This window comes from Polypterus senegalus, chromosome 11 (genome assembly GCF_016835505.1).
Source record: "Polypterus senegalus isolate Bchr_013 chromosome 11, ASM1683550v1, whole genome shotgun sequence".
Lineage (NCBI taxonomy): Eukaryota > Metazoa > Chordata > Cladistia > Polypteriformes > Polypteridae > Polypterus > Polypterus senegalus.
This window is the reverse complement of record NC_053164.1, coordinates 117357119-117383375: the sequence shown is the minus strand read 5'-3', so window position 1 is coordinate 117383375 and position 26257 is coordinate 117357119. Positions and strand designations below refer to the sequence as shown.

General features: G+C 36.9%; 1 protein-coding gene across 2 annotated transcripts in view; it reads left to right on the top strand.

Moving 5' to 3' along the window:
* xpo7 (exportin 7) overlaps nt 1-26257 on the top strand; it is a 289702-nt gene that overhangs the window by 201485 nt on the left and 61960 nt on the right. For both annotated transcript variants that reach the window (XM_039769573.1, XM_039769572.1), the window contains exons 8-11: nt 637-710; nt 5289-5408; nt 7798-7944; nt 21733-21905. In XM_039769573.1, the coding sequence (XP_039625507.1) occupies nt 637-710; nt 5289-5408; nt 7798-7944; nt 21733-21905 (514 nt within the window). The remainder of the gene's footprint in view (nt 1-636; nt 711-5288; nt 5409-7797; nt 7945-21732; nt 21906-26257) is intronic.

Sequence of the window (26257 nt, the reverse complement as noted above, 5' to 3'; positions counted from 1 at the left end):
ACTAACTTTTGTGGTAACATAGGAAAAATGTCAACAATTGTTTTACCACTCCCCCTTTATTGTCATATGCTACATTTACATTTATTTATTTGGCCGACGCCTTTATCCAAAGTGACTTAACGACATTTGAAATGCCATTGGTTATGTTTCTGTTTTTCTTTTTCCATTTGGAACACATGTGGATGAAATGCTTTACTCAGGGTCACACAGTGTCAGTGGTGGGATTATGAACCCACAATGGTTATGTCACCTTTTAATCCCTTAAAATTCCTCATGCCCTCATAGCACCATATTTCTTCCAAGGCCCTCAGAAACATTTTTCTCAAAATCAAATTTTTTTTTAATTATATTTACAGTGTAATATTTATGTGCTCTTCAAAATGCTGGTTTATTGATAACCCTGAGGAGTGATTGTGTGTTTTAAGGATGCTGTTAATAGATACTGAGATTGAGCCATTCATGGAAGCAGTACATTCAGAAAATGAATGTTAAATCAGTATTATACATATTTTTGCATTATGGTTAATTTTATTTCCTATGGTAATATCACAATGTTTATTTACCTATCATGAGTGAATTAAAATTGTATTTCCTTGTTATTTAAAATAAAAAAAATATATATATATTTTTTTTTAGCTTTTTTGGATTCTTCAACTCTACAGCTGTTTTTTGATTTGTATCATTCCATTCCTCCAACGCTCTCTCCTTTGGTAAGTGCCTTTGATTTTAAACTTGAGGTGTAACTTACTTAAATCTTTGGTGTTTTGGTCAGTTTGACTGAAGGTCTTTTAAAATAATATTAATGTATTTCATATAAATAAACTTTGTAGCCCTGGAATCCTAATTGAAAATGTTATTACCATACTGTCATAATTTCTAAAAATCAAAATGAATATTTGTTGATATATTATTTTAATCTGTTGTTTTTAAGCCTTTCTTTGTTAATAAAAAAGGAAAATATTTATGTTTTTAGTACATTTCTGTAATTGATATGCATACACCAGCAGAGCTACCTGTAAGCACTATTGAGATTGAACTACTGATTATTTTTTCTTTTAATAGTTTAAAGAACTATTTAGTTCCAGTTTCATTGACATTTAGGCTTTGGAATAGCTTGTAGAAGTCTCATGTCTATGTTGGTGAATGTAATTGACTAATGCTTCCTAATGCTTCACTCCCACTTAACAATATTTTTAGTGATGTTAAGGGAACAGATACTGTGGATAACTTCTTGATGTTTATTACACTTGAGCATACCACATAACTGTGAGAATCAGGTTACACATAGGTCATCTACGCTGCCTTGTGGATAGTCATGATGAAGCAAACATATGAGGGGAACTAGTGATCTTGATGTGGAGTGGTTTATAGATGGTATTACCTTAAGCATTTATTTTTAGGGATGTAATTTAAGCACAATAATGTCAAAAATCCCTTACTATATAAGTGGTTAAACGATAACATTTTTGTGTCTTTCCTTAACTAGTGATATAACAAATGAGTTTTCCTTCCCAAAAAAAATGCAAAACTGTGCTGTTCTGTTCTGCAGCCAGCAAACTTTATACCATTGATATGGGAAGAAAGGTTTTTAGTTTTATTTATTAACACTAGAATTACCAGAGCCTACGAAAAAACTCGTAAATCCGTCCTACCGTAAATCGCTTCTTAAAACCTTTCTCACCTCTCAGCAAGCATCTTTTGTTAATCTAAATGTGTTGATAAAAGAAAAGCTGCAAGTAGCCGGCTATTCCATCCCCCCACCGACTTAGAACGTGCACAAACTTCTCCCAGCTCATGCCTTGATTGATTTTCTGAGAGTGAAGTGGAGTTTTAGAGTGGAAATAATAGATCGTTGTTTGGAACACACGCATTTCATGTGTGTTCCGTTTATACAGTAATCTGTGTAAACACATTGTTAAAACAGAAACGTTTTTTATATTCTAGTAGTAGATGAGAAAATGTAGGCATAAACTATATAATGTATGAAGCCTGAAGTCCAAATATCAAAATAAATATTTTCACAGAAGGTACAAATCTAACACAGCAATTGCGCTTTTATTCAAAAATATAACTGCAGAAACAAAAAGCCGCCTTAACATGTGACATTGACACCCGTTTATTATGACTGCCTCCGTAGCACAATAGAATCAGCCGCCGACTGGGAATCAAAAGGTTGCGAGTTCGATCCTGCACGACTCCGTTTTGAGAAGTAAACTGTTCTTAGTCTTACTATTTTAGAATAAAAACATACATTTGATTTCAGTCTGTAACAGCCAGTGTAATTTATGCTACTTGTAAAGGTTAGCTTTGTTTTTTTTTTTTTTAGTCAGTTTTATTATCTCGGCCGGGTTCACGAGCCCATACACACCCCGCCCCAGCATCTGATACTGCTGTTTTCACATAGACGCGCTGTAACAGAGGTAAACTCAGCTCCCTTCTACATTGGAGCAAGAATGCACATACCATTGCTTGCATATTTAAGTGTCAGCAGGCACTTTTCGTGGCATTACACACATTTTTGCGCATGCCCTCTGCACACTACTTGTGACTTTAGGCTTTAGGAAGTAAGTAAATAAATAAAGGTAAATCGTGAAAGTATTTGTGTGATACTTCAGGCTTCATACATTATATAGTTTATGCCTACATTTTGTCATCTACTAGTAGAATATAAAAAACATTTCTGTTTTAACAATGTGTTTACACAGATTACTGTAGAAACGGAACAGACATTAAATGCGTGTGTTCCAAACAACGATCTATTATTTCCACTCTAAAACTCCACTTCACTCCCAGAAAATCAATCAAGGCATGATCTGGGAGAAGTTTGTGCCCATTCTAAGTCGGTGGGGGGATGGAATAGCCGGCTGCTTTGCAGCCTGACTTTTATCAGCACATTTAGATGACAAAAGACGCTGGTGGAGAGCTGTGAACGATTTTAAGAAGCGATTTAAGGTGGGACGGATTTACGAGTTTTTTCGTAGGCTCTGGTAATTCTAGTGTTAAAAACCTAACCCCAAAAACAGCTAATTTTAGCCCATATGCCACATTTTTCTTTATGTTCAAAAGGACAGGAAAATATTTTTTGATGCATGCATGAGTGGATTAGTGTGGCTGCACTGCAAAGCTAAATTGTGTTTCACATATTTTTTGTTAATCATTTGAGCAGGCGACTTTGAGTGAGTTTCACATTTCATGATTGCAAAATCAAATATGAAACAACTGTTAGTAACAATTTCAAAAAACTAAAGTATTTTGATTAGTTTTTTTCAAATGTTAAAAGGAGAGATAAACTGTTTGATCCTTCAATTGTATTTTCTGGCTTAGAGTACTGTAATTAAACAGGCATTCAGTCATTGGGTTTGCAGTCTTTAAATTCTATACAAGAATTTCTTGTGTTCTGTATTTCACATAACTAGAAACCTATCCTTATATATGGTTACTAAAATGAGGGTTTCATGTAAAGTTTGTTTGAGACAGATGAGGAAGATGGGCTTTGCTCGTAATGATGAGAAAACGATCGTTTACGTTTTCATAATTAAGGATTCAAAATCTTCTTAGAAATTATTGTAGATTTTAATTCATGGGTTTATCTTTAACATAAATGCTAAAGCAGGTCATGCTCATACTCTTTGAAAACATATTTTATGTAGGCTGCTTTAATTTAAAAAATGTTTCAGGCTAAATGAAAAAGTGACTCTGTATTCACATCTATTGACTGTTTGATTCTGTTGCTTTTCTGTGTATGAAGAGCTGTCGCTATGTGCTTGAAAGTTAAAGTGAATGCATTTATTCATCTTCATTTTGTACTAAAAATTAGCTTGATAAATCCTTTCAAATGCATTTGAATAGTAGATGTAACTAGAAACACTTTTTTCAGAGAATGTTTTTAATTTTCACATTTAATGTATACTTTAAGGGCGTCACAGTGGTGCAGTGGTAGCGCTGCTGCCTCGCAGTAAGGATACCTGGGTTCGCTTCCCTGGTCCTCCCTGCGTGGAGTTTGCATGTTCTCCCCGTGTCTGCGTGGGTTTCCTCCGGGTGCTTTGGTTTTCTCCTACAGTCCAAAGATATGCAGGTTAGGTGCATTGGCGATTCTAGATTGTCCCTAGTGTGTGCTTGGTGTGTGTGTGTGTGTGTGTGTGTGTGTGTGTGTGTGTGTGTGCGTGCCCCGTGGTGGGCTGGCACCCTGCCCGGGGTTTGTTTCCTGCCTTGCGCCCTGTGTTCGCTGAGATTGGCTCTAGCAGACCCCCGTGAACCTGTAGTTAGGATATAGCGTGTTGGATAGTGGATGGATAGATGTACACTTTAAAGAATTGTAGTTCTAACTATAAAGTTTATTTATTAACACAAACTCCATAAATAACATTAGTGCTGTCCACCATATTTTTAATTACTACTTGCAATTTTTATTTCAAACTAAAACCATCAGCATTTGCCCTGAACTTTTATAGAGGTATGATTTACAGTTCTTTCCAAAAATATAGCATTTAGACCACTGCTTAGTGTTCACAGTAAGCTGAATGATACATTCACAGTTGGAATGAGATGTCGCAAGGCCACCTAGGTGACAACATACCCAGATAGAAAAGTTTATACTGGGTGGTCCATTGAAGAGAAAGATTAGATAAACATGATCAGAATCTAGTACTGTCCTACTAACAACCAGTATTCCAATTGTTACATTTTAATTTGACTTGAGTTCTTGTGGCCTAATTAAGTTATGGCCCAGAAGTCAATCAATCAATCAACATTTATTTATATAGCACATATTCATACAAAAAAATGTAGCTCAAAGTGCTTTACAAAATGAATAGAGAAATAGAAGACACAATAAAAGATAAACATAAGTCAACATTAATTAACATAGAATAAGAGTAAGGTCTGATGGCCAGGGTGACAGAAAAAACAAAAAAAAACTCCAAAGGCTGGAGAAAAAAATAAAATCTGTAGGGGTTCCAGACCAAGAGACCGCCCAGTCCCCTCTGGGCAATCTACCTAACGTAATGACAATGGGAGTTTAAAATTAAAGTTGTCTCAGACTATACCTAGGGCAAATCTTCATCAAACAGAATAAAATTAAGCAATAGGATAGGGGAAGGGCTAAGATCATAGAGAGGAAACAAGAGTTTGAAAGTTGGAGGCTAGAGGGATAGGGTAAATAGGCATGCCGCTCTGCTGGATAGAGAGGACAACTAACCATAATGACAGACCAAGGAGGGTAGTAAACATTTTCTTGTGAACCGTGTATATATGATATTAATATTAATAGTCTAACTTTGTTTTCACAGGTGTTATCATGTTTAGTTCAAATTGCTTCAGTTAGAAGATCTTTATTTAACAATGCAGAAAGAGCAAAATTCTTGTCTCATCTAGTTGATGGAGTGAAAAGAATACTGGAAAACCCACAAGTAAGTATGCAACTAATATGAAAACATTCATAATGTTTTACTTATCATAATTAAATTTTATATAATCCATTATCTTTAGAATGATAAACAATATCTTTACTTTCTAAACTTGGTCTGTCTGCGGTGTTTATCAGCACAGAAAACTAAACTGTGTCTTTCTGCTTAGAGATTCCAGATTTGTGTTACCTAAGGAGTTATTGGTCTCCATTTATGTTTCTTGCTTAACACTGTTTTGTTTTATCTGTAATATTATCTCCACCACACAAACAAAATGCAGAGTTTTATTTTTATAACAAAATAAGTTGTGAATATAAAAATAACATTACTGTAGATCTAAAGTGAATTAAAATGCTTTAATATTCCTAATGTGCATACTTTTTAAACTGTTATTTTGTCAGAATGCACAATTCTGTAAATCTGTAATATATATTTTTTGTTTTTAAAATGTGAATAATATTTCTTTATTTGCAGCCCACAAGAAATAGCTATTGTTGCTATCAGAATAATTTGTCTGAGACAGACTTTTCTTACCTGCATCTACTGAACAAGTTTGTACTTGAAGTCAAGCATCCTAATACAACTTAAAGGACCTATTCTGTAACAGAATAGTAGCTTTTCAGATCTGCACACATATTGCACAAAAATCTCAGGTATAAAGGCAAAAGCAGGTTAAAAATGGGTGGCTTTAAGTTCAGAAAGCTGTTGCATTTTGTTAGTAGCTTACCACATAGCTTGTAATCTTGTTAATCCTGCAAGATGGTGACTGTGAGGCCTCCTCAAGTTACAATAGAAAATAACAATAGTCCCTGCCCTTTCATCTTGCAAACCACCATGCCTAAAGCTCTAGCTTAGAAGCAGAGACAAGAACTATAGATTACAAAGTTAAGTGGGCTCATAAGAACCAAGAAAGACATAATTATGACCACTGTTTTTTGAACGATGGCATAATTTGTTACTTTCTGACAAACACTTTGAGTTCACCTGTTGTAAAAAGAAGGCACTTGTATTACTTGGTTTTAATAGCATTTGTCAAACTCCACTTTTACTGTATCTTTGGTATGTTAAATGCCTAGTTCCATGTAGCAAAAAATATGTATATGTTTGGACATGAATAGACTAACTGAGATGCAACTTTTCTGGGTAGACAGTACATTTACCTGCCGAACTTCTAATTGAAAATATTCTCAGTGCAAACAGAATGAAGGGGAATTTGGTAGTTTGCAGAAATAAAAAGTAATGGCATACTTGATGTCTGTCAATTGCTTATACTTTCTATTGGGTTTTTACTTGTCATGCCACTTTTAAAATAATGTCTTATGAACCTTTTGTCCTGGACAAATAAAGGTACAGAGGAATCAAAATGTTGGTCGGGTACATCAAAAAGGTAAAAAAACAACAGATATCCTTTAACTGAATACGATATGCAGTGCAAGACCAAATGGTTACTGCATTCTGCTCACTTTACTGTTTCATTCCCCGACCCTAACTGTGTTGTTACAGACGTAAATTGTCATTTTTTTTTCATGAATTAAATTTAATAAAGAAGGTAAACTAACCTAGTGGTGGGTTATTCCTTAGAGCATGCTCAGTTTGCTGCTGTATTGGTCAGATAAACATGTATACTGTCAAAGCAGAAGAGTTTATTACCGTGCCATTTTTACATACAGTATATAAACCTATTTAAGTGTACTATGTTGCTATGTTATCTTCTCCATGGTTCTAAATACAGTAAATCTGAAAAACCTCTTTCAGAAAGATAAAGCAGGGCAAAATCCTGAAACAAAGCCAGAAATTTTTGGGTTGAGGTTGATGTTTGCTTAGTGAAGTCCAGTAGAGGTATGAAGTTTGTCCATTCACAGTCAAGAATAGCTCTGTGAGACTGCCATAATGGCTAATAACCTGCAAAGTAAAGGGTGAGTGTTAAATGCAATACCAGCAGGGTGATGAGCAAGAGGAAAACAGATCCAGGCATACTTGGCTGTCAAAATTGGCTCTGGAGGCATGGCATGTAGCTTTATTGGCCAGGAAGGAACCAGAGCTTGTGCTTATGAAAAACACTGAGTACTGTAGGTATAGTTGAACTCAACTCTGTGCACAGTGTTGGATTTGAAACCCGATTCACAGTCAAGGATGGTGTTTATTCTGTGTTTTTTTTTTCAATCATTATCTCTATCTTTAGAGAATGTGAACTAAATGGCTACCTATGGCGTATTTCTGGCGGATTCTGGTAATTTTTACATTTGGTAGGTTTAAATGTCTCAAGCTGTTCTTTGATTACCTTTTAACTTGTTAAACTATTACATTAACAAATGCACTTGAATCTTTCCTTTTGGTTAAGAAATAATTTTATACAATTTAATACTACTGATATTTTTCTTTTCTTTACCAGAGTTTGTCAGACCCAAATAATTATCATGAGTTCTGTAGACTTCTGGCTCGACTGAAAAGTAACTACCAGCTGGGAGAGTTGGTTAAAGTAGAAAACTATCCTGAAGTTATTCGACTAATAGCAAACTTTACAGTAACCAGCTTGCAGGTTAGTATTTCATGTGCTTTGTCAGCCTCAAATGTGACAACACCTCAGTTCATTTAAACATGTATATTGGGTTTTTGACATCACTACAGTTAAATGGTTGTGCTAAATAAAGAAGAAGAACAAACCAAGACAAGCTTTGAACAAGATTGAGCTACTGTATTTAGCTAAAAGTAATGTACTACTTCCTATTCATTTTACTTTTCTAAATTTTATCGATTGAAATTTAAAGGTCTCTATGGTGACACTTTCAACTATTCCCTGATGTACGCTATGTACGACAAATAACTAATGAATAAATAATTCATTAAAACCAGAATAAAATCAAAATCACTTTACATCTCACATTCTTTGACCAGTTCTCTGTTTCCCAGGCCCTCGTCTCACCCATCTTTGGATTTGCTCAGCGGAGCTGAAACCCTGGTCCAAATAAATAAATATATTGTGAAATGTGGTAATAAATAATAAAAAATCAATTTCTGAGTAAACAGAATGAGTATAAGTTTAAAAACATATTTAAATGATTTTCAATGTTTTTAATTGCTTATTTTTTATGTATTTGTTTCTTCATTTATTTCTTTCAGTAACACCACATGCAACATATAATACACCTTAAAACCTAAGCTGTCATTTTCATCCATTAGAGGGAAGGTTCTAAAGAGAACAATGTATTGATTGATTATTCAAACATTCAAAGCATGGTACAAACAGAAAGAATGACTGTGGAGTTAAGACCAAGTTTGATATTAATAACTGCTTTTAATGTCTTTTAGCAATTATGGGCGATTTTATCTTTTATCTTTCCTTTATGGACTACTGGATTATATTACGGCTTTTTTTTTATCAAGTACTGTATTTTCAAGTGTTGCATTACCTATTTTTTTCCCTATACATGTCTTTTGAAGAACACTGCACAGTTGCTGAGTTACATTAAACATGGGTGAAAAGTAAAATGCTTTTAATTATTTAGTTACATGAATCGCCAGTGTTAAAGTCACTCTTATGATATTACATTAACAAATAGATTGCATAATGGACTGTTGCTTTCATATTTATACTTTAAATGTTAATTTAACATTTATGTACTATTATGTATATGTACTGTACACATTATGTATATGTATTTGTGTACATGCGTCCACTTCACGGTGATTGCTTTTTGTCCCCTAAACCCAGTAGACCCAATCTTAAGGAGAAGAAAAGTCACTGTGCTTATCTTTAAACCCACTTTTTTATTTTCATATGTTTTTGGGGGATTACCACAAATTGGTAGCAGGAAATATTCCAATGAATATTTTGATGGCTTTTCTGTTTTATTCAAGAATATTTTTCATTTTTGGTCAATTACAAGATTTTATATTATAAAACATTGAATAGGTTTCAGAGCAGGCTGCAGCCAGCCTATTCATTTGATAATTGCTGACAAAAATGATCATTGGGAACATTTCCTGGTTGTCAGTGCATGAAAAGTTGTCTATATGAAGTGAAGACCTTAAGGAGAAAAAAAAACTTTTGGTTTTCAAAGCTTTTCTGATTTCAATTTGCGGTTAACCGATTCTGGACCTTTACAGCATTAAAGGGAGTCTTGTATACATTATCTGATAATTTTTTATTGCAGAGAGAGTGAGGATTGTGTTTACAAATATTTAGATAACCTGCATCCTTATATAACCTGCATGATCCCTTTACTGTAAAAAATGTATATTGTATGACCTATGGGTTAAATTCAGGTAACTTTCAAAACTTTTCTCATGATTTGTAACCTTCAGTCATAATGTAAATTTAGTTGCTTGTGTTTCCTCTTTGTTTAGTTCTTTTGTGTTCTACTTTAAGAATGGAAACTACACCTAACATTTGTGTTATACAAATTAAGAATTAACAGTTTTGACTTGCATTACTAATATTATGTAACCCAAAATCATGTTATTACCCTATTCTTTATTACTCCTGCACAGCTCTTAGTTACACATAATAGTAAAAAATATTAAATCAAGTCAGATTTATTTATAAAATCACGTTTAGAAAAGCAGGCACTGAGTCAAAGTGCTGTACAAAGCGGCAATAAAATAAACACAGTACAAACAATAAGGGAAGAATAGATTAATAAAGCAATCGATTAACACCATCCCTCACACCCTTACACACAGTAAAAGATCAAAGACAAGAAGTGGGTCTTCAGGCTAGTTTTAAAACCCTTGATAGAAGAAGAAGAAGACCTGATGTGGAGAAGCAGATCATTCCAAAGCCTAGGAGCAACAACTGAGTCTGTCTCCCCTACACTTAAGCTGAGATCAAGATCTTGGAGCTATGAGTAGTAGTTATCCAGATGATCTCAATACCCTCAGTGCCTCGTGGGGATGAATGAGATCACAGATGCATTTTGGAGCAAGACTATGCAAGTCTTTAAAAACAAGAACACCATTTTAAAATCAGTATGAAATCTCACTGTTAGCCCTAGGAGAGAGACTAGTACAGGAGAGCTGCTGTGTTTTGAACCAGTTGAAGGTACAACACAGCAGATTTGGGCAATCCCAAATATAAAGAGTCACAATAGACTAGGTGAGATGTAATAAAAGCATGAATGACTGTTTCCAAGTCCTTCTGTGAGTGAAAAGATTTTTGTTTTCAGCTTTTCCTCAGTTGGTACAAACTGGAATTTACTACTGTGGAAATTTGTTTATCAAAACTTAGTGACGACTCAATGATGATACCCAGATTCATTATGAATCATTGCTGACAAGGAGCCTAACTGAGTGCCAGTTTCAGCAATAGATGAGGTAGGACCAAAAATAATGACCTATTTTATTTTCATTTAGTTGTAGGAAATTTTGCTCCATCCAATATTTAGTATTATCAAAGCATTCCACAAGCTTATTACTGATGAAATGATGTCAGGTCTGACTTTAAGATATCGCTCGGTATCATCAGCATATCAGTGGCAAATGACACCATGTTTTTGAAATATGGTCCTCCTCAGTTATAGTGCAAATAAAAGAGGGGCTAAAATGGAACCTTGAGGAATGCTTTATGAGAAGTGCTGGCTGAGAGAAGTTACCATCTATGTTAACAAACATAGATCTACTTTTAAGGTAGGACCATTTCCATGCACAACCTTGAATGCTGACTTCATACTCAAGCTGTTTTAACAGAACCCCATGGTTCCCCGTGTCAGATTCTATACTTAGATCCAATAGAACTAAAAGTGCACAAGAACCCAAGTCCAAGGTTAAGTAGATTCTGTACTATGGAGTGTTTTAAAACCTGACTGAAACGCATCACATAAATTGGTATCCTCCAGATATGAAAGTAACAACAAAGAAACCACTTTTGCCATGATTTTGGATGGGAATGGGGCCTTAGAAATTGGTGTTTAGTTTGAAAGAACTGTGGGATCAAGAGTATGCTTCTTAAGTAGTAGATGAAAAATTGTATGTTTAAAATTGCCTGGCATTATACCAGATTTAAGGCAGTTGTTAATAATAGCCAAAACAATTGTGCTAAGGACTCTGAAAGTATCTTTAAACAGGTGTGAAGTTAAAATATCTAGTGGATAATTGGAAGGTTTCATATGCAGGACTATATCAACTAGCTGGGAAGAGAAAGCTGATTAAAAAAGACGACTATGCACTGCCCTAAAAGGAACTAGTATCGGCATGTAGTGATTAGCAACAATTGAAAAATGGCTCATCAAATGATTTGAATTTTATTTAGAAAGAAATTGAGAAATAGCGCTCAGGTCTTGGACATACTGTTCAGGAAGACACTGACAGGTGGGTTTAAAAGAATGTCTATGGTGCTGGAAACCACCCTAGGTCTCGAGGCAGCATTTGCACTTAAACAAGATAAATATTTAGATTTTGCTGCTCTCACTGCCTTTTGGTAGAACTTCAAGCGGGTGGGGACTGGGCGGTCTCATGGTCTGGAATCCCTGCAGATTTTATTTTTTCATCCAGCCGTCTGGATTTTTTTTGTTTGTTCTGTCCCCCCTGGCTATTATTATTGCCTCTTATTCGATGTTAATTAATGTTGATTTATTTTGTTTTCTTATTGTGTCTTTTATTTTTCTATTCTTTATTAGGTAAAGCACTTTGAGCTTCTGTTTGTATGAAAATGTGTAACCTGAAGTTTAGCATTTTTCCAACTGTGCTCAGCCTGCATGTGCGAGGGCTGAACACTGGCTTTATCCTTGGCTATCCTTAACGTTAAGGGTGCAACCAGATCCAGTGTATCTTTGCAAGTAAAATTTAGACCAGACCATGAATATTAGAGCAACCAGAGAGGGCTTTGTCACCGAAGATAAGTGAGTGACTGTGAAGATATTACTAAACTGTAGTGCTCTTTCTGCATTTATAGGATTTTAGCAGTGCTGTGGTTGAGGGGAATTGATGGGCGGTGAGCTGAATGCCTCTCTGAGACGCAAACGCACCCGCCACCGACGTGGAAAAAGAGCCGGCATTGCTGTTAAACAACGCAAATTAAGTCCCAGAGCTTGGTTTTGCGATGCCTACGATTTGCCTATGATCCATCTTCTCCTGCACAGGACTCCATCCCTGATTCATGGGCGCTGGACACCGGATTTAATTTCTCCATTTCAAGGCAGCATCACTGTTCCTCGGTGTGCTCTCTTGGGAGTAAACGCTACTAATCTTCGCACGCTCACCCATGGTCATCCCGCAGCAAACTCTTCCACTTCCATCAAGGTTGCTCTCTTGAACGTGAGATCAGTGTCTAATAAAACTTTTATTCTGCAAGACTTTATTACCTCAAGTAGTCTGGATTTCATTTTCATCACTGAGTCCTGGATTGTAAATGATGACTCTTCATGTTTTACTGACTTGGTACTGTGACGATGCGGGTTCGGCTCCATCCTTCCATCGCTGCTTGGGAGCCCTTGAACACAACACCGTCGATAATGTCACTGAGATGAGCTAAACAATGAGACATTTGAGCAAGGGGATGGTAAAAAGTGAAAAAGTGCTTTTATTAAAATGAAATCCAAACAAAATAGGTGTTCAAAATAAAGTGCACTGCTTTCATAAAGTTCAATAAATAATCCATAAAAAGAACGTGGAGGTAAAATCAATAAATACATAAAACAATCCTTTAAAACGAGGTTAAAACAACGCTGGAAGCAATCCTTTACAAACACAAAGTCTGGTGTCTTTTTACCTGGCGGCTCCCCTGCTTCTTCCATTGGGCTCTGCAACAGGAGAGTCGCCATACCTGCAGCTGACCTTCTCCTGCTCAACTGATCTGGTGGCCTTCCGATTCCTGGCTCCGGTTCAGCTCACCTAGACCGAGACTTGGGCTCCCCAGAAACCAGGACGGTCACACTGGGGCTTCTCTTCCCAATTTCTGACTCCCGCTGCCTGTCTTTGCTGCGGCGAGCCAACCTTCTCTCGGTCACTCCTGCTCCAAACAATCGCTCAGCAGGAGCGACCACTACCCTCGGCCCTCAGGTGCCAGCCAAACACCTCACTTGGGCTCGCCTCTCCCAGCTGCTCGTATACAGAGTGAGCCTACGCTTGCTCGCTCTCCTTCTTTCTCTCAACCGACTTTCTCACTCCTGCTTCCTGCCTTCTTCTCTGCAACCTCCGTCTTTCTTTTTCTTTTTTTTCTTCTCCTCCCAAACAACTCGTGCTTCTTTTATAATGCGAGGGGCCATAGCAGCTGCAGCACATTAGCCACGGGAACAATCACGGATGTAGGCAGTCCCTCACCTGTGCACTCAGTGAGAAACGCACACACCGCAGATCGCCCTGTGGCTTGCTATGGCCCAACGCCCCCTCGCTAAGCCGCTGCGAGAGCGGTGATTTAAAAAAATGGCCTTTGCTAAACGAGCTGTGGACCCACAACACCACAGGTACCATCAGGTTATTCATTTTTAAACTCTCCTCGTCTGACTTGTCGGGGTGAGGGCATTGCCACTGTTTTTAAAAGTATGTTCTTGTGTCAGAGCCTTACAAAGGGTTCGTTTAGTAGCTTCAAACTGCAACTTTTCGAAGTGTGCAGCTCCTCTTCTTTGTTGTTTGCTGTGGTTTATAGACCTCCTGTAATTAATGATATATTCATTTCTGAATTCTCTGATCTCCTGGCTGATATCACCCTCTCCCATGACACAGTATTTATTGTTGGTGATTTTAACATTCACGTTTTTTGTCAATCGAAACCTTTGGTTAATGACTTTTTATCACTATTGGAATCATTTGATTTTATCCAGCATATTAATAAGCCAACTCCCTCTCTCGGTCACACCCTTGATCTCGTTCTTACACGTGATATTTAATTTAATAATATTGATTTATGTAATGTTTCTTTTACTGATCACTTTTCTATAATGATGGACTTGAATATTACTGTTGATGTCCCAACTACTAGCTTTCCCCCACGCTGCTCTCGCTTTTTAAATTCTTCTATTATATCCGATTTTAAAACCATATTCTCTAGTCTTGATGTGCATGTCCAATATGATTATATCGATGATTCTGTCTTAGAATTTAATTCTTCTTGTAAAACCATATTAGACTCAATTGCTTCGCTCAAGATACGCTGTAATAAGGGAAGACCTGCTCCCTGGCTAAATGAAATTACGAGATCACTGAACCGCGCCTGTCGAACTGCGGAATAACATTTGAAAAAAGATGGTCTGATTGTTTCTAAGCAGATTTTTAGGACTTCTCTACTCAATTCCAGGTTGCAGTTAAGAAAGCTATACATGATTTCTTCGCTGATTTAGTTTCTCATCATTCTAAGAATCCTAGGGTCTTATTTAATTCAATTAATGCAGCCATTCACCCTCATTCTGTGATGTGATTATATAGCACTGTTCTTTCATGTCAGCAATTTCGTTCATTCTTTGTCAGTAAAATTGATCAAATTTGCGGTGTTATTATTTCAACTGACTATGAACTTCCTACTGTTAATCATGGTATTGTATTTGAATTTTTTGATCCTGTCTCACTTTCACATTTAAAAAGAACTATTGTCACTCTTAAACCAGCTCCCAGTCCTCTCGATATAGTACCACCACACCTCTTAGTGGAAGCCTTTGATGTTTTGGGCCATCTTTACTAGCCATTATCAATGATTCTATTAGTGCAGGGGTTGTGCCCTCATTTTTTAAACATGCTGCAGTGCGTCCTGGTCTAAAAAAGGCAGAATTAGATCCTGGAGTTTTAGCCAGTTTTCGCCCGATTTCCCAATTGCCTTTTCTGGCTAAAATATTAGAAAGAATTATTTATAATCAATTGGTTGATCACCTTAACTCCAGTAATTTATTTGAGATCTACCAGTCTGGCTTTAGGCATTATCATGGTGTTGAGACAGCCCCCCTTAAAAGTATTCAGTGACATCTCTATTATTGCTGACTCAGGCTGCACTGCAATCTTTGTCCTCCTGGACCTGACTGCTGCCTTTGACACTATTGACCATGAGATATTGCTATTGTGGCTTGACCATCTTGTTGGGCTTAAAGGGGCTGCTCTTAACTGGTTCAGGTCATATTTAACTGGTAGACTCTTTTCAGTGACTTTAAATTCCGCTTTTTCATCTATTGCTCCTCTTAAATGTGGGGTTCCTCAGGGATCCATTTTGGGTCCTATTGTATTCTCTATATACCTTCACCCTATTGGAGCTATTTTTAGGAAATTTAACATTTTTTTTCACTGCTATGCTGATGATACACAGGTTTATATTCCCGTCTGCAGCTCTGCAATAAATCAACTGCACAACTGTTTTTCTGAACTAAGATCCTGGATGGCTAATAATTTTCTTGATCTGAATCAAAATTAAACAGAGGTGCTTATAGTGGGTCCATCAGCTAAAGCCTAAATTGGTCTTGGACTTCTCGGCTTTTTCTCTGTCTTTTGCAAACCTCAAGTCCACAGTCTAGGTGTTATCTTTGACGGTAACCTCTCTTTTGAGAAACAAGTTAATTCTGTAGTCAAGAGTTGCTTTTTCCAGCTTTGTCTATTAGGTAAGATCAAGCCTTTTTTATCTTCTAAAGATCTTGAGAAAGCTACTCATGCTTTTATCTTTTCTTGCCTTGATTATTGAAACTCACTGTATTCTGAGATTAGCAAATCCCTGATACACCGGTTACAGTTGGTCCAGAATGCTGCCGCTCGCTTTTTGATTGGGGCAAGAAAGTATGACTCTGTTTCTCCAATATTAGCTTCTTTACACAGGCTGCCTGTCAGTTTTCGAATTGATTTTAAAATCTTGTTACTAGTTTTTAAATCTTTACATGGGCTTGCTCCTGCCTATTTATCCGAATTGTGTGTTTTACACCAGCCATCCAGAGTGCTTAGATCTTCTGGTCAGTTGTCTCTTGTTGTCCCTCGTACCAAGTGTAAAACTAAGGGGGACAGGAGCGTTTGCAGCTGCTGCTCCTCGCCTGTGGAACTCTTTACCTCAGTACATAAAGGAGTCATCTACAATTAAACTGTTCAAAGCAAGATTAAAGACTCATTTCTATTCACTTGCATTCTGTGACCTTCAGTAATACTGATGGTTTCCTCATTGTGATTCCTATTTATTATTTATTTTATTTATGTTCATTTATTTTATTTCTATTTATGTTTTTTGATGTTAGTTGTATGTTTTTCCTTCTTTTATTGTAAAGCACTTTGGCCACAGCATTCCTATGTTGTGTTAAATTTGCTATATAAATAAAGTTGACATTGAATTTATATACACTTTATGTCAGCATTTTGCCAATTATTAGTAGAACATGAAAAAATGTTTATTTTTTACTTGTGTTAAAACATTTCTTGCTTTGCATTTCCTGTCATCCTACATTTACCGAGATTGTTATAGATATGGAACACACATGAAATGTACAGTTGTGCTTGAAAGTTTGTGAACCCTTTAGAATTTTCTGTATTTCTGCATAAATATGACCTAAATCGTCATCAGATTTTCACTCAAGTCCTAAAACTAGATAAAGGGAAACCAGTTAAACAAATGAGACAAAAATATTATACTTGGTCATTTATTTATTGAGGAAAATGATCAAATATTACATATTTGTGAGTGGCAAAAGTATGTGAACTTCTAGCAGTTAGTTTGAAGGTGAAATTAGAGTCAGGTGTTTTCAGTCAATGGGATGACAATCAGGTGTGAGTGGGCACCCTGTGTTATTTAAAGAACAGGGTCCTTTCAAAGTCTGCTCTTCACAACACATGTTTGTGGAAGTGTATCATGGCACGAACAAAAGAGATTTCTGAGGACCTCAGAAAAAGAGTTGTTGGTGCTCATCAGGCTGGAAAAGGTTACAAAACCATCTCTAAAGAGTTTGAACTCCACCAATCCACAGTCAGACAGATTGTGTACAAATGGAGGAAATTCAAGACCATTGTTATCCTCCCCAGGAGTGGTCGACCAACAAAGATCAAGGCAAGGCGTGTAATTGTCGGCGAGGTCACAAAGGACCACAGGGTAAGTTCTAAGCAACTGAAGGCCTCTCTCACATTGGCTAATGTTCATGTTCATGAGTCCACCATCAGGAGAACACTGAACAACAATGGTGTGCATGGCAGGGTTGTAAGGAGAAAGCCACTGCTCTTCCAAAAAACATTGCTGCTCGTCTGCAGTTTGCTAAAGATCACGTGTACAAGCCAGAAGGCTATTGGAAGAATGTTTTTGGACGGATGAGACCAAAATAGAACTTTTTGGTTTAAATGAAAAGCGTTATGTTTGGAGAAAGGAAAATGCTGCATTCCAGCATAAGAACCTTATCCCATCTGTGAAACATGGTGGTGGTAGTATCATGGTTTGGGCCTGTTTTGCTGCATCTGGGCCAAGACGGCTTGCCTTCATTGATGGAACAATGGATTCTGAATTATATCAGAGAATTCTAAAGGAAAATGTCAGGACATCTGTCCATGAACTGAATCTCAGGAGAAGGTGGGTCATGAAGCTAGACAACGACCCTAAGCACACAAGTCATTCTACCAAAGAATGGTTAAAGAAGAATAAAGTTAATGTTTTGGAATAGCCAAGTCCTGACCTTAATCCAATTGAAATGTTGTGGAAGGACCTGAAGCGAGCAGTTAATGTGAGGAAACCCACCAACATCCCATAGTTGAAGCTGTTCTGTACGGAGGAATGGGCTAAAATTCCTCCAAGCCGGTGTGCAGGAGTGATCAAAAGTTTCCGGAAACGTTTAGTTGCAGTTATTACTGCAAAGTGGTGTCACACCAGATACTGAAAGCAAAGGTTCACATACTTTTGCCACTCACAAATATGTAATATTCAATCATTTTCCTTAATAAATAAATGACCAAGTATAATATTTTTGTCTCATTTGTTTAACTGGTTTTTCTTTATCTACTTTTAGGACTTGACTTTTTGGTCATATTTATGCAGAAATATAGAAAATTCTAAAGGGTTCACAAACTTTCAAGCACCACTGTATGTATTCCAAATACTGATATATTATTAACGTATTCAATTCAGGCCACCTCACACCCAGAAAACCAGACTTGAGCTGGGAAAATTTTGAGACTGACTTAAGCTGAGTGGGTAGGGGATGGGATAGCAGTCTGCTTGTGCTGATTGACACATTTTCAAAACAAAGACGCTTGATGAAGAGATGGCCTGGCATTACTACTTTTTTCATAGGCTTCAGGGATTCTAGTGTTAAACATGTTAGCCATCCAGCTAGCCACCAACCAGAAAGAAAAGACAACCGAACAAAAACCAAAAGATAGTGGAAACTTACTCACTGAATGTCTATTCAGACCGAGGTATCAAGACTTAGTGATAGCTCTAGATCTTTACGAAGATGACAGAGCAATAACAGACAGATCTCCAAAAAGTTCTGAAAGTTCTAAGTGTCAAAAAGTTCCCAAAAAAATTAAAATTCTGACAAGCAGTGACACACAAACACGCCAGTGTTTACTGGCGTTACACATGTTTTCAGTGTCTGGATCTAGAAAGCATTTCTTTTGAGGAAAATTTGTCAGTTCTAGTCCCTGCTTTTTCTTTTTTGTTGAACTCTATTATCCAACAGCAGGCCTTCTGAGCCAAAGTCATGAGATTAGATCATGTCATGTATGGAAATATGAACCAGAGATACATATAATGGGGAAGGAACCCCTGTTTAATGTCAGCACAAAGGTAAAAATATGCCTCCAAGGGCTCTGAAGCATCACATTTGAATGCTGGTTTATAAATTAATGCTGACAACCAGCCTCCATAGAATTTGAATAGCAACAGGAATGGAAGGAGTGGGGCTAACAACCGAAGTGACATCACAGTTCATCCCAATTTTATGTCTCCATTCTAAGGGTGAAAAAGGAAAGACTGTTAGCTCTGGTGTTGTATTGTTCTCCTTCTCAGTATCTCGTAATGTTTTAGAGAATGTTAAGATACACCTCAGACCCCTGTGTCCGACACGTGACATCTTAAATTCCATTATGGCAAATGTCAAAGAGTATCAGATTTCAAGGTGTTTTTGAATGAAGTGTCTTTAGAATGTATCTATAACATTTTGCTGCATTCACAAATTGGATGTCTTAGCAGGAAAAAAATGCAACTCTGCGTAATTTGTTGAGGGTTTGAAAGCATAACATGAGCATACCACATTGCTAACTGACACTGAGTGATCTACTGGACCAAGCATTTCTAAAAAAATATAGCAAAGAATTTGAGCAGTGAAATTGCAGTTTGCAAAGGGAAGGGTAAGATTGGTGCTGTTAAAAATGTCAAGACAAAATGGGCACTGTAAATTGTGGCTGCATTATTTGGCTTGACAAATGTCTACAAATCTCCCTTTTCTGATGTGAACTTTACCAATTTGAAGTTTCATACTCCTCTCGGTGATGAGCACTGGGATAACTTCATCATGGTTAAAGGACAAGTTCAGTATTTTTCAACTCAGTGTTGTATTTTCAGATTCATGGTACATATTAATTTGCCAAATTAAATTGAATTCTAATGTCAAGAATTTCTTATAGATTTTCAAAAATATCATGTCTGTTTTTGCTGTCTAAAATTGGGTACATTGGGCATTAAAAGCAAAGTTCTTAAAATCCTATCAAATACAGAAGCCGTGACCTTACTGAGTATTGTTGCATCTTGAGATTGCACACCAATTATAAACCAGTGTGTCCATGTTGACTTCTATGGGAAGAAAAAATGTTATAAGGTTTAGAGATTTTAAGAGAATACTTTCTGGGTGCTTCATGTTACTGCTTTTCTCCCTCCACTTAAGCATTTCATCCCCATGGTTTCACCTTGCAAAAACCATCTTCTGCTGGTGTTGCTGTCCAGGTTCTACAGATGCGTAGACAATAGTCACTGAAACAATGTCACACTTATAATCATTGACAATCTTTCTCTATTTGTGATGAAGAAGATCATAGACCAATGTGAAAGACTGTTTTGCTACGGAAAGCATCTACTACAAGAGAAGGGAGATTGTGGATAAACAGAAATTGGTGAAGAACTTCATATTATGAACAACAACTTTGAACTAACTTATTATATTATGGGGTTGAATAGTGGCCTACTAACAAGCTGTCCTCAATAATTTTCTCTCCCACTTTTCCAAACTCTTATATGCGTGCATCACCAATAACCTCCAGGCTGCCACTTCCCATCAGCATGAATCTCTCCCTGCAGGCTATGTAAAATATAATAACACAAAATGTAGTATACAAAAAGTACACAACCCATCCCAATCGTTCCATGATTCATTATTTCAGATGGGTAAAATATATACAAAAAATCACTGAGAATGGCATTATACTATTTTTTCCATTTACGTGGAGCATAATTAGTGCATTGCCTGCACCAGTTCCATGTGGAGAAGATATGGAACACAGTGACTTGAGCAAGCTGCCGGTGAAAAGTACAGTGCTGGCAGGTGGCACTGCCACAGACACAGCAGAAATGAACACATGCAATTGCAAAAATATATAGCTGTTTTTCTTGGTATGATACTGAAACCTATCCGAGAATGTACCATGGTGAAGCTGGAAGGACTGGTGCAAAGGCACCATTTAGGGTGTAAAAATGAGTATGAGTCTTCCATTAAACCACTGTGTCTGTATGTAATTCAAGATGCATGCCGGAATTGTATATAAAATTTTTGATTTGATTGCACAATGCGCAGGAAAAAAAATGATTTTGGTATACATCTATATTGGACAGTCTGCACACTTATGTGCAGAGTAGTTTGTTAAAAGGTATGGTAGTACATTATCGTTGATGAAACAACCATTGGCATAAAAGAAGAAAAATTTGCAGGCTGAAGCAATGGCTTGGAAAATTAATATAAAACACCACTCATGACAAATGCTGAGAGTAGAAAAGCAAGCTGGAAATGTATCCTTACTTTAAGAAAATCAGTACTTAGAATTTGTGAAAAAATATATTACTTCTAGTTTCCATTTATGGTTATAAAAATGCATTTGAACACAGAAGGCATATTTTTTGTTTTAATTCAAAACCCTTGCTGCTTGAAAGTGGACATAAGTGTTAAGGTTTTTGTTTTCATGTTAAGACTCTATTTACACCATTTAACCCTTAGAAAAGCTTTTTTTAATATATAAAAGTGTTTCACTTTAGAAAACAATTTCATGTGGCTAATTAATATATATTCCTTGATTGTGAAGAAAGGAATGGCTCTCCCTATCTCTGAACTCTGAATGTCATTAAATAGGTTAGAAACTTAGTGTTTTGTTTTTATACAACAGAAATTTAAATAGATCAACTTTTTTTTTTTTTTGCAATTATTCATTCATATTTAGACATTTTGTTAATTCTATGTTTACTTCTCCACAGCACTGGGAGTTTGCTCCAAATAGTGTACACTACCTGTTAAGTCTTTGGCAACGATTGGCAGCTTCTGTGCCCTATGTTAAAGCCACAGAACCCCACATGCTTGAGACCTACACACCAGAAGTCACAAAGGCTTATATTACATCTCGACTAGAATCTGTCCACATCATATTGCGGTAAGTGTTTTTCTCCCATATCAGAAAGATACACGTTAGTTTAATTTGCATGTTGTAAGGGGCCTGATGTATATGACAATGACATGCAATGTAGTGGTATTCCATCAAGTTCGTTCTTGATTTTCAGTTCAGTGATGGCAGGATCATCTGTGGCTCACTACAACCCTAAAATACAGTTACAGTCATGGCCAAAATTATCTGCACCCGTGGAATTATCCCAGAAAATGCACCATTTCTCCCAGAGAATTGTTGCAATCACAACACATGATATACACATGTTTATTTCCTTTATGTGCATTGGAACAACACAAAAAAACAGAGAAAAAAGCCAAATCTGACATCATGTCACACAGGACTCCAAAAATGGGCCAGACAAAATTATTGGCACCTTTTCAAAATTGTGGATAAATCATTTTATTTCAAGCATGTGATGCTTGTTTGAACTCCCCTGTGGCAAGAAACAGGTGTTGGCAATATAGCAATCACACCTGAAGCCAGTTAAAATGGAGAAAAGTTGACTCAACCTTTCTGTTGTGTGTCTGAGTGTGCCACACTAAGCATGGAGAACAGAAAGAAGAGCAGAGAATTGTCTGAGGACTTGAGAACAAAAATTGTGGAAAAACATCAACAATCTCAAGGCTTCAAGTCCATCTCCAGAGATCTTCATGTTCCTTTGTCCACTGTGCGCAACATAATCAAGAAGTTCACAACACGTGGCACTATAGCTAATCTCCCTGGATGTGGATGGAAGAGAAAAATTGATAAAAGACTGCAACGAAGGATAGTCCAAATGGTGGATAAACCGCCCCAATCAACTTCAAAACATATTCAAGCTGTTCTACAGAGTCAGGGTGCAACAGTGTCAGCTCAAACTATCCGTCGACATCTGAACGAAATGAAACGCTATGGCAGGAGAGCCAGGAGGACCCCACTGCTGACACAGAAACATAAAAAAGCCAGACTGGAGTTTGCCAAAATGTGGAAGCCAAAATCCTTCTGGGTGAACATCTTGTGGACAGATAAGACCAAGGTAGAGCTTTTTTTTAAAGCTCATCATTCTACTGTTTACAGAAAATGGAATGAGGCCTACGAAGAAAAGAACACAGTACCTACAGTCAAACATGGTGGAGGTTCTAAGATGTTTTGGGGATGTTTTGCTGCCTCTGGCACTGGATGCCTTGACTGTGTGCAAGACATCATGAAATCTGAAGACTACCAAAAGATATTGGGGCGCAATGTATAGCCCAGTGTCAGAAAGCTGGGTCTGCATCAGAGGTCATGGGTGTTCCAGCAGGACAATGACCCCAAACATACCTCTAAAAGCACCCAGAAATGGTTGAAGACAAAGCTTTGCAGAGTTCTGAAGTGGCCAGCAATGAGTCCGGATCTAAATCCGATTAAACACTTATGGAGAGATCTCAAAATTGCTGTTGGGAGAAGGCGGCCTTCAAATCTGAGAGACATTGAGCAGTTTGCAAAAGAAGAGTGGTCGGAAACTCCAGATGAGAGGTGTAAAAATCTTGTTGATGGCTATGGGAAGCGCTTGATTTCAGTTATTTTTTCCAAAGGGCATGCAACCAAATATTAAGTTGAGGGTGCCAATAATTTTGTCCAGCCCGGTTTTTGAGTTTTATGTGAAATGTCAGATTTGGCTTTTTTCCCTCTGTTTTTTTTGTGTTGTTCCAATGCACATAAAGGAAATAAATATGTGTATACCAAAACATTTGTAATTGCAACAATTTTCTGGGAGAAATGGTGCATTTTCTGGGAAAATTCTAGGGGTGCCGATAATTTCGGCCATGACTGTAGGAAAATTGAAGAAATGAAAAGATAGGAATATATAGGTACTTGTTTCTCCCCAAGCTTTTTCCTCTGTACAGTTTTTATATACATTGTTATTTCATTCTGTTTTCTGTCATTGTTAAGAAAGATGTAATATTGGAACAATTTTAGTTCTATATAGATATAGATATATAGCTATAGATATAACATTGTCAGTGACAGCGGCTGCAGATGTAAGGCCCTTTCCACATAGGAGGCATTCAAATCTTGCTTAAATGAACATGCTCTGAGCAGCCTAGGCATTTAAGTTGTGTTTTGTAGTGGCCCTTAATTGACTTCAGTATGACGATACATTCACGTTCATTTGCCTTTGGTAAATGTCAGCCTGCAGCCCAGATTGTAGTTTTGTGTGTTTACCTGGCGGGGGGGGGCGGTGGGGTAGTTATCAGGTAGTCCAGAGTGTTTTTAACCCTTTGGGATTTTAGGTTCATCCTTGATTGGATCCGCTAAATATTGATCAGTTGGCTTTATTAGACTGAACATTGACCTCCTTGTGTTAAAAATCCTCCTGATACAGCAAAATAGGCAGGGAAACATCGCTAATGCGACTGGGTTTACCCTCTGACAACATAACGTGTGTAATCTAGGAAGAAAGACGATTTCCGCTTAAGTTTTTCATATACTGTCGGATGTCAATTTCGAGTTACTTGTCACCAACAGTACTTGTAAACACAATACAGATGTTTTCTTTGCGCTTATCTGGATTTTGGCAGAAATTGACAACAAGAAAAAGCTGCATGTGACATTTTTTTGATACCATCTGAATGCGCATCTTTTTCACTACAATGAGCCGATAAATGCCTGGGCGTTCAATCCGCGCTCACCTAACACTACAGATGGCAGAAAAACGCTTAATTCAGACTTTTGTGTGGACAGTGCCAAAGTGACTCGAGTCACATTACTGGACGCGTCTTCATTTTAGTGACTTGCTTGACAGTATTGAAAAAATGACTCGACAGTGACTTGCAAATTGATGACTTGTGACTTGACTCAGACATAAAATAAATGACTTACAAAGTCTCATATTATAGCACCACAATTATTATTTTTATAATACATCCTTTAATTTACATTCCATTGATTTACTCTAAGCCTACCATACCTACATAAGTCATCAGAACTGGGATTGTTTTTGAGTATTTTAAATTTACTGCAGAGTACACAGCAAAGAATGTAATGGCTATGTCATCTGCAAGATCAGAGGGTCAAAAATCGCTGACGCAATGACAACATCATCTTTAAACTTTAATCATGTAAAGATTTATATAGACAAGGACACTTCCTAGAGAGATGGCCCCAAATACTGTGATTGATGTATCATTGTTTCAACTAATGTGCCACTTCACTCACAAAACAACTTTCCCTCTCCTTGGCTTCATGTAAATTATGTCAGCCCTGGTTTGTGCTGCTTCTCTCCAACCCTAATCCATGTTCTCCTGAACAGATCAGAATTTCAGAACTGTATTATTTCAGAATATTATACAATTATACCACAGTGATTCTTCTGTTACTATGAACTTGAACAAACTTGCTTATTATTTGTCTATGTGCAAGCCCTCTGTGTGTGGCTGTCATTAATGGAAAGAAAATGCGTAATTACCAGCAAACCTCATCTACATCTTTACTGCATAATTTGATCGAGTACTTTTAAAATCTGGTTATTTTACCATGGTTTTTTGTCAGTTTTTACATATTGTTTTATGTAACATATTTATCTTTTATAACTACTTTCAGTATTATATACCTGTTTTTACTAGAGATGATCCTGTTTAATTGAAGAACAGGACCCAAGTGCGAGTACTGTAGATTCCGGAATATAAGACGAGAATTTCGTCCTAGATTTTTGGCTTGGAGTTTGGGGGTCAGCTTATACAGCGAGTATTGTTTCAGATTCAAGATTTCCAGCACAATGCCGGTTTTGCTGATGAATACGGAAGTAATTAATGATGAAACCACAGCACCATCTTTCAGATGAAGAAGTAACTTTGCATGCCGGTACTATAAATTAAATTAAAGATTTTATTCAAAAAAGTGTTTTAGTTGTTGATTTTATTAATAAAATTTATAACAAATTATTGGGAAGTTTAAAATAAAAATTTTTGTTTTGATTTACGACCAACATCTTGCATTACAACCTGAATGTGGTCATGTGTATCCGCTTGCGCGATTGTAAACAAACAACCGAGAGCGTTAGTAAGCGTCAGTCGGAGCCCAGATACATGTGTTTGTGGATGTAATTTTGGTCATTGCAGTGATTTACCTATATATATAATTCACTAAGACCATGCAAGCAAAACACATAATTGCTAAGGAATCGAAACGAAGATGGAAATTGTGTGGAACTATGAGAGTGCTGTTCGTGTGACCGATCTCGCTAATATGTTCAGCATGTCGAAATCCACCATCTCGACAATTTTACAAAGAAAAGATTTTCATAAGGAGGCTCCTTCTAAACAATAACCACCTTCCGTTTCATTCTCCTCCTCCTCCCTTCCTGCAGCCCAAAGATG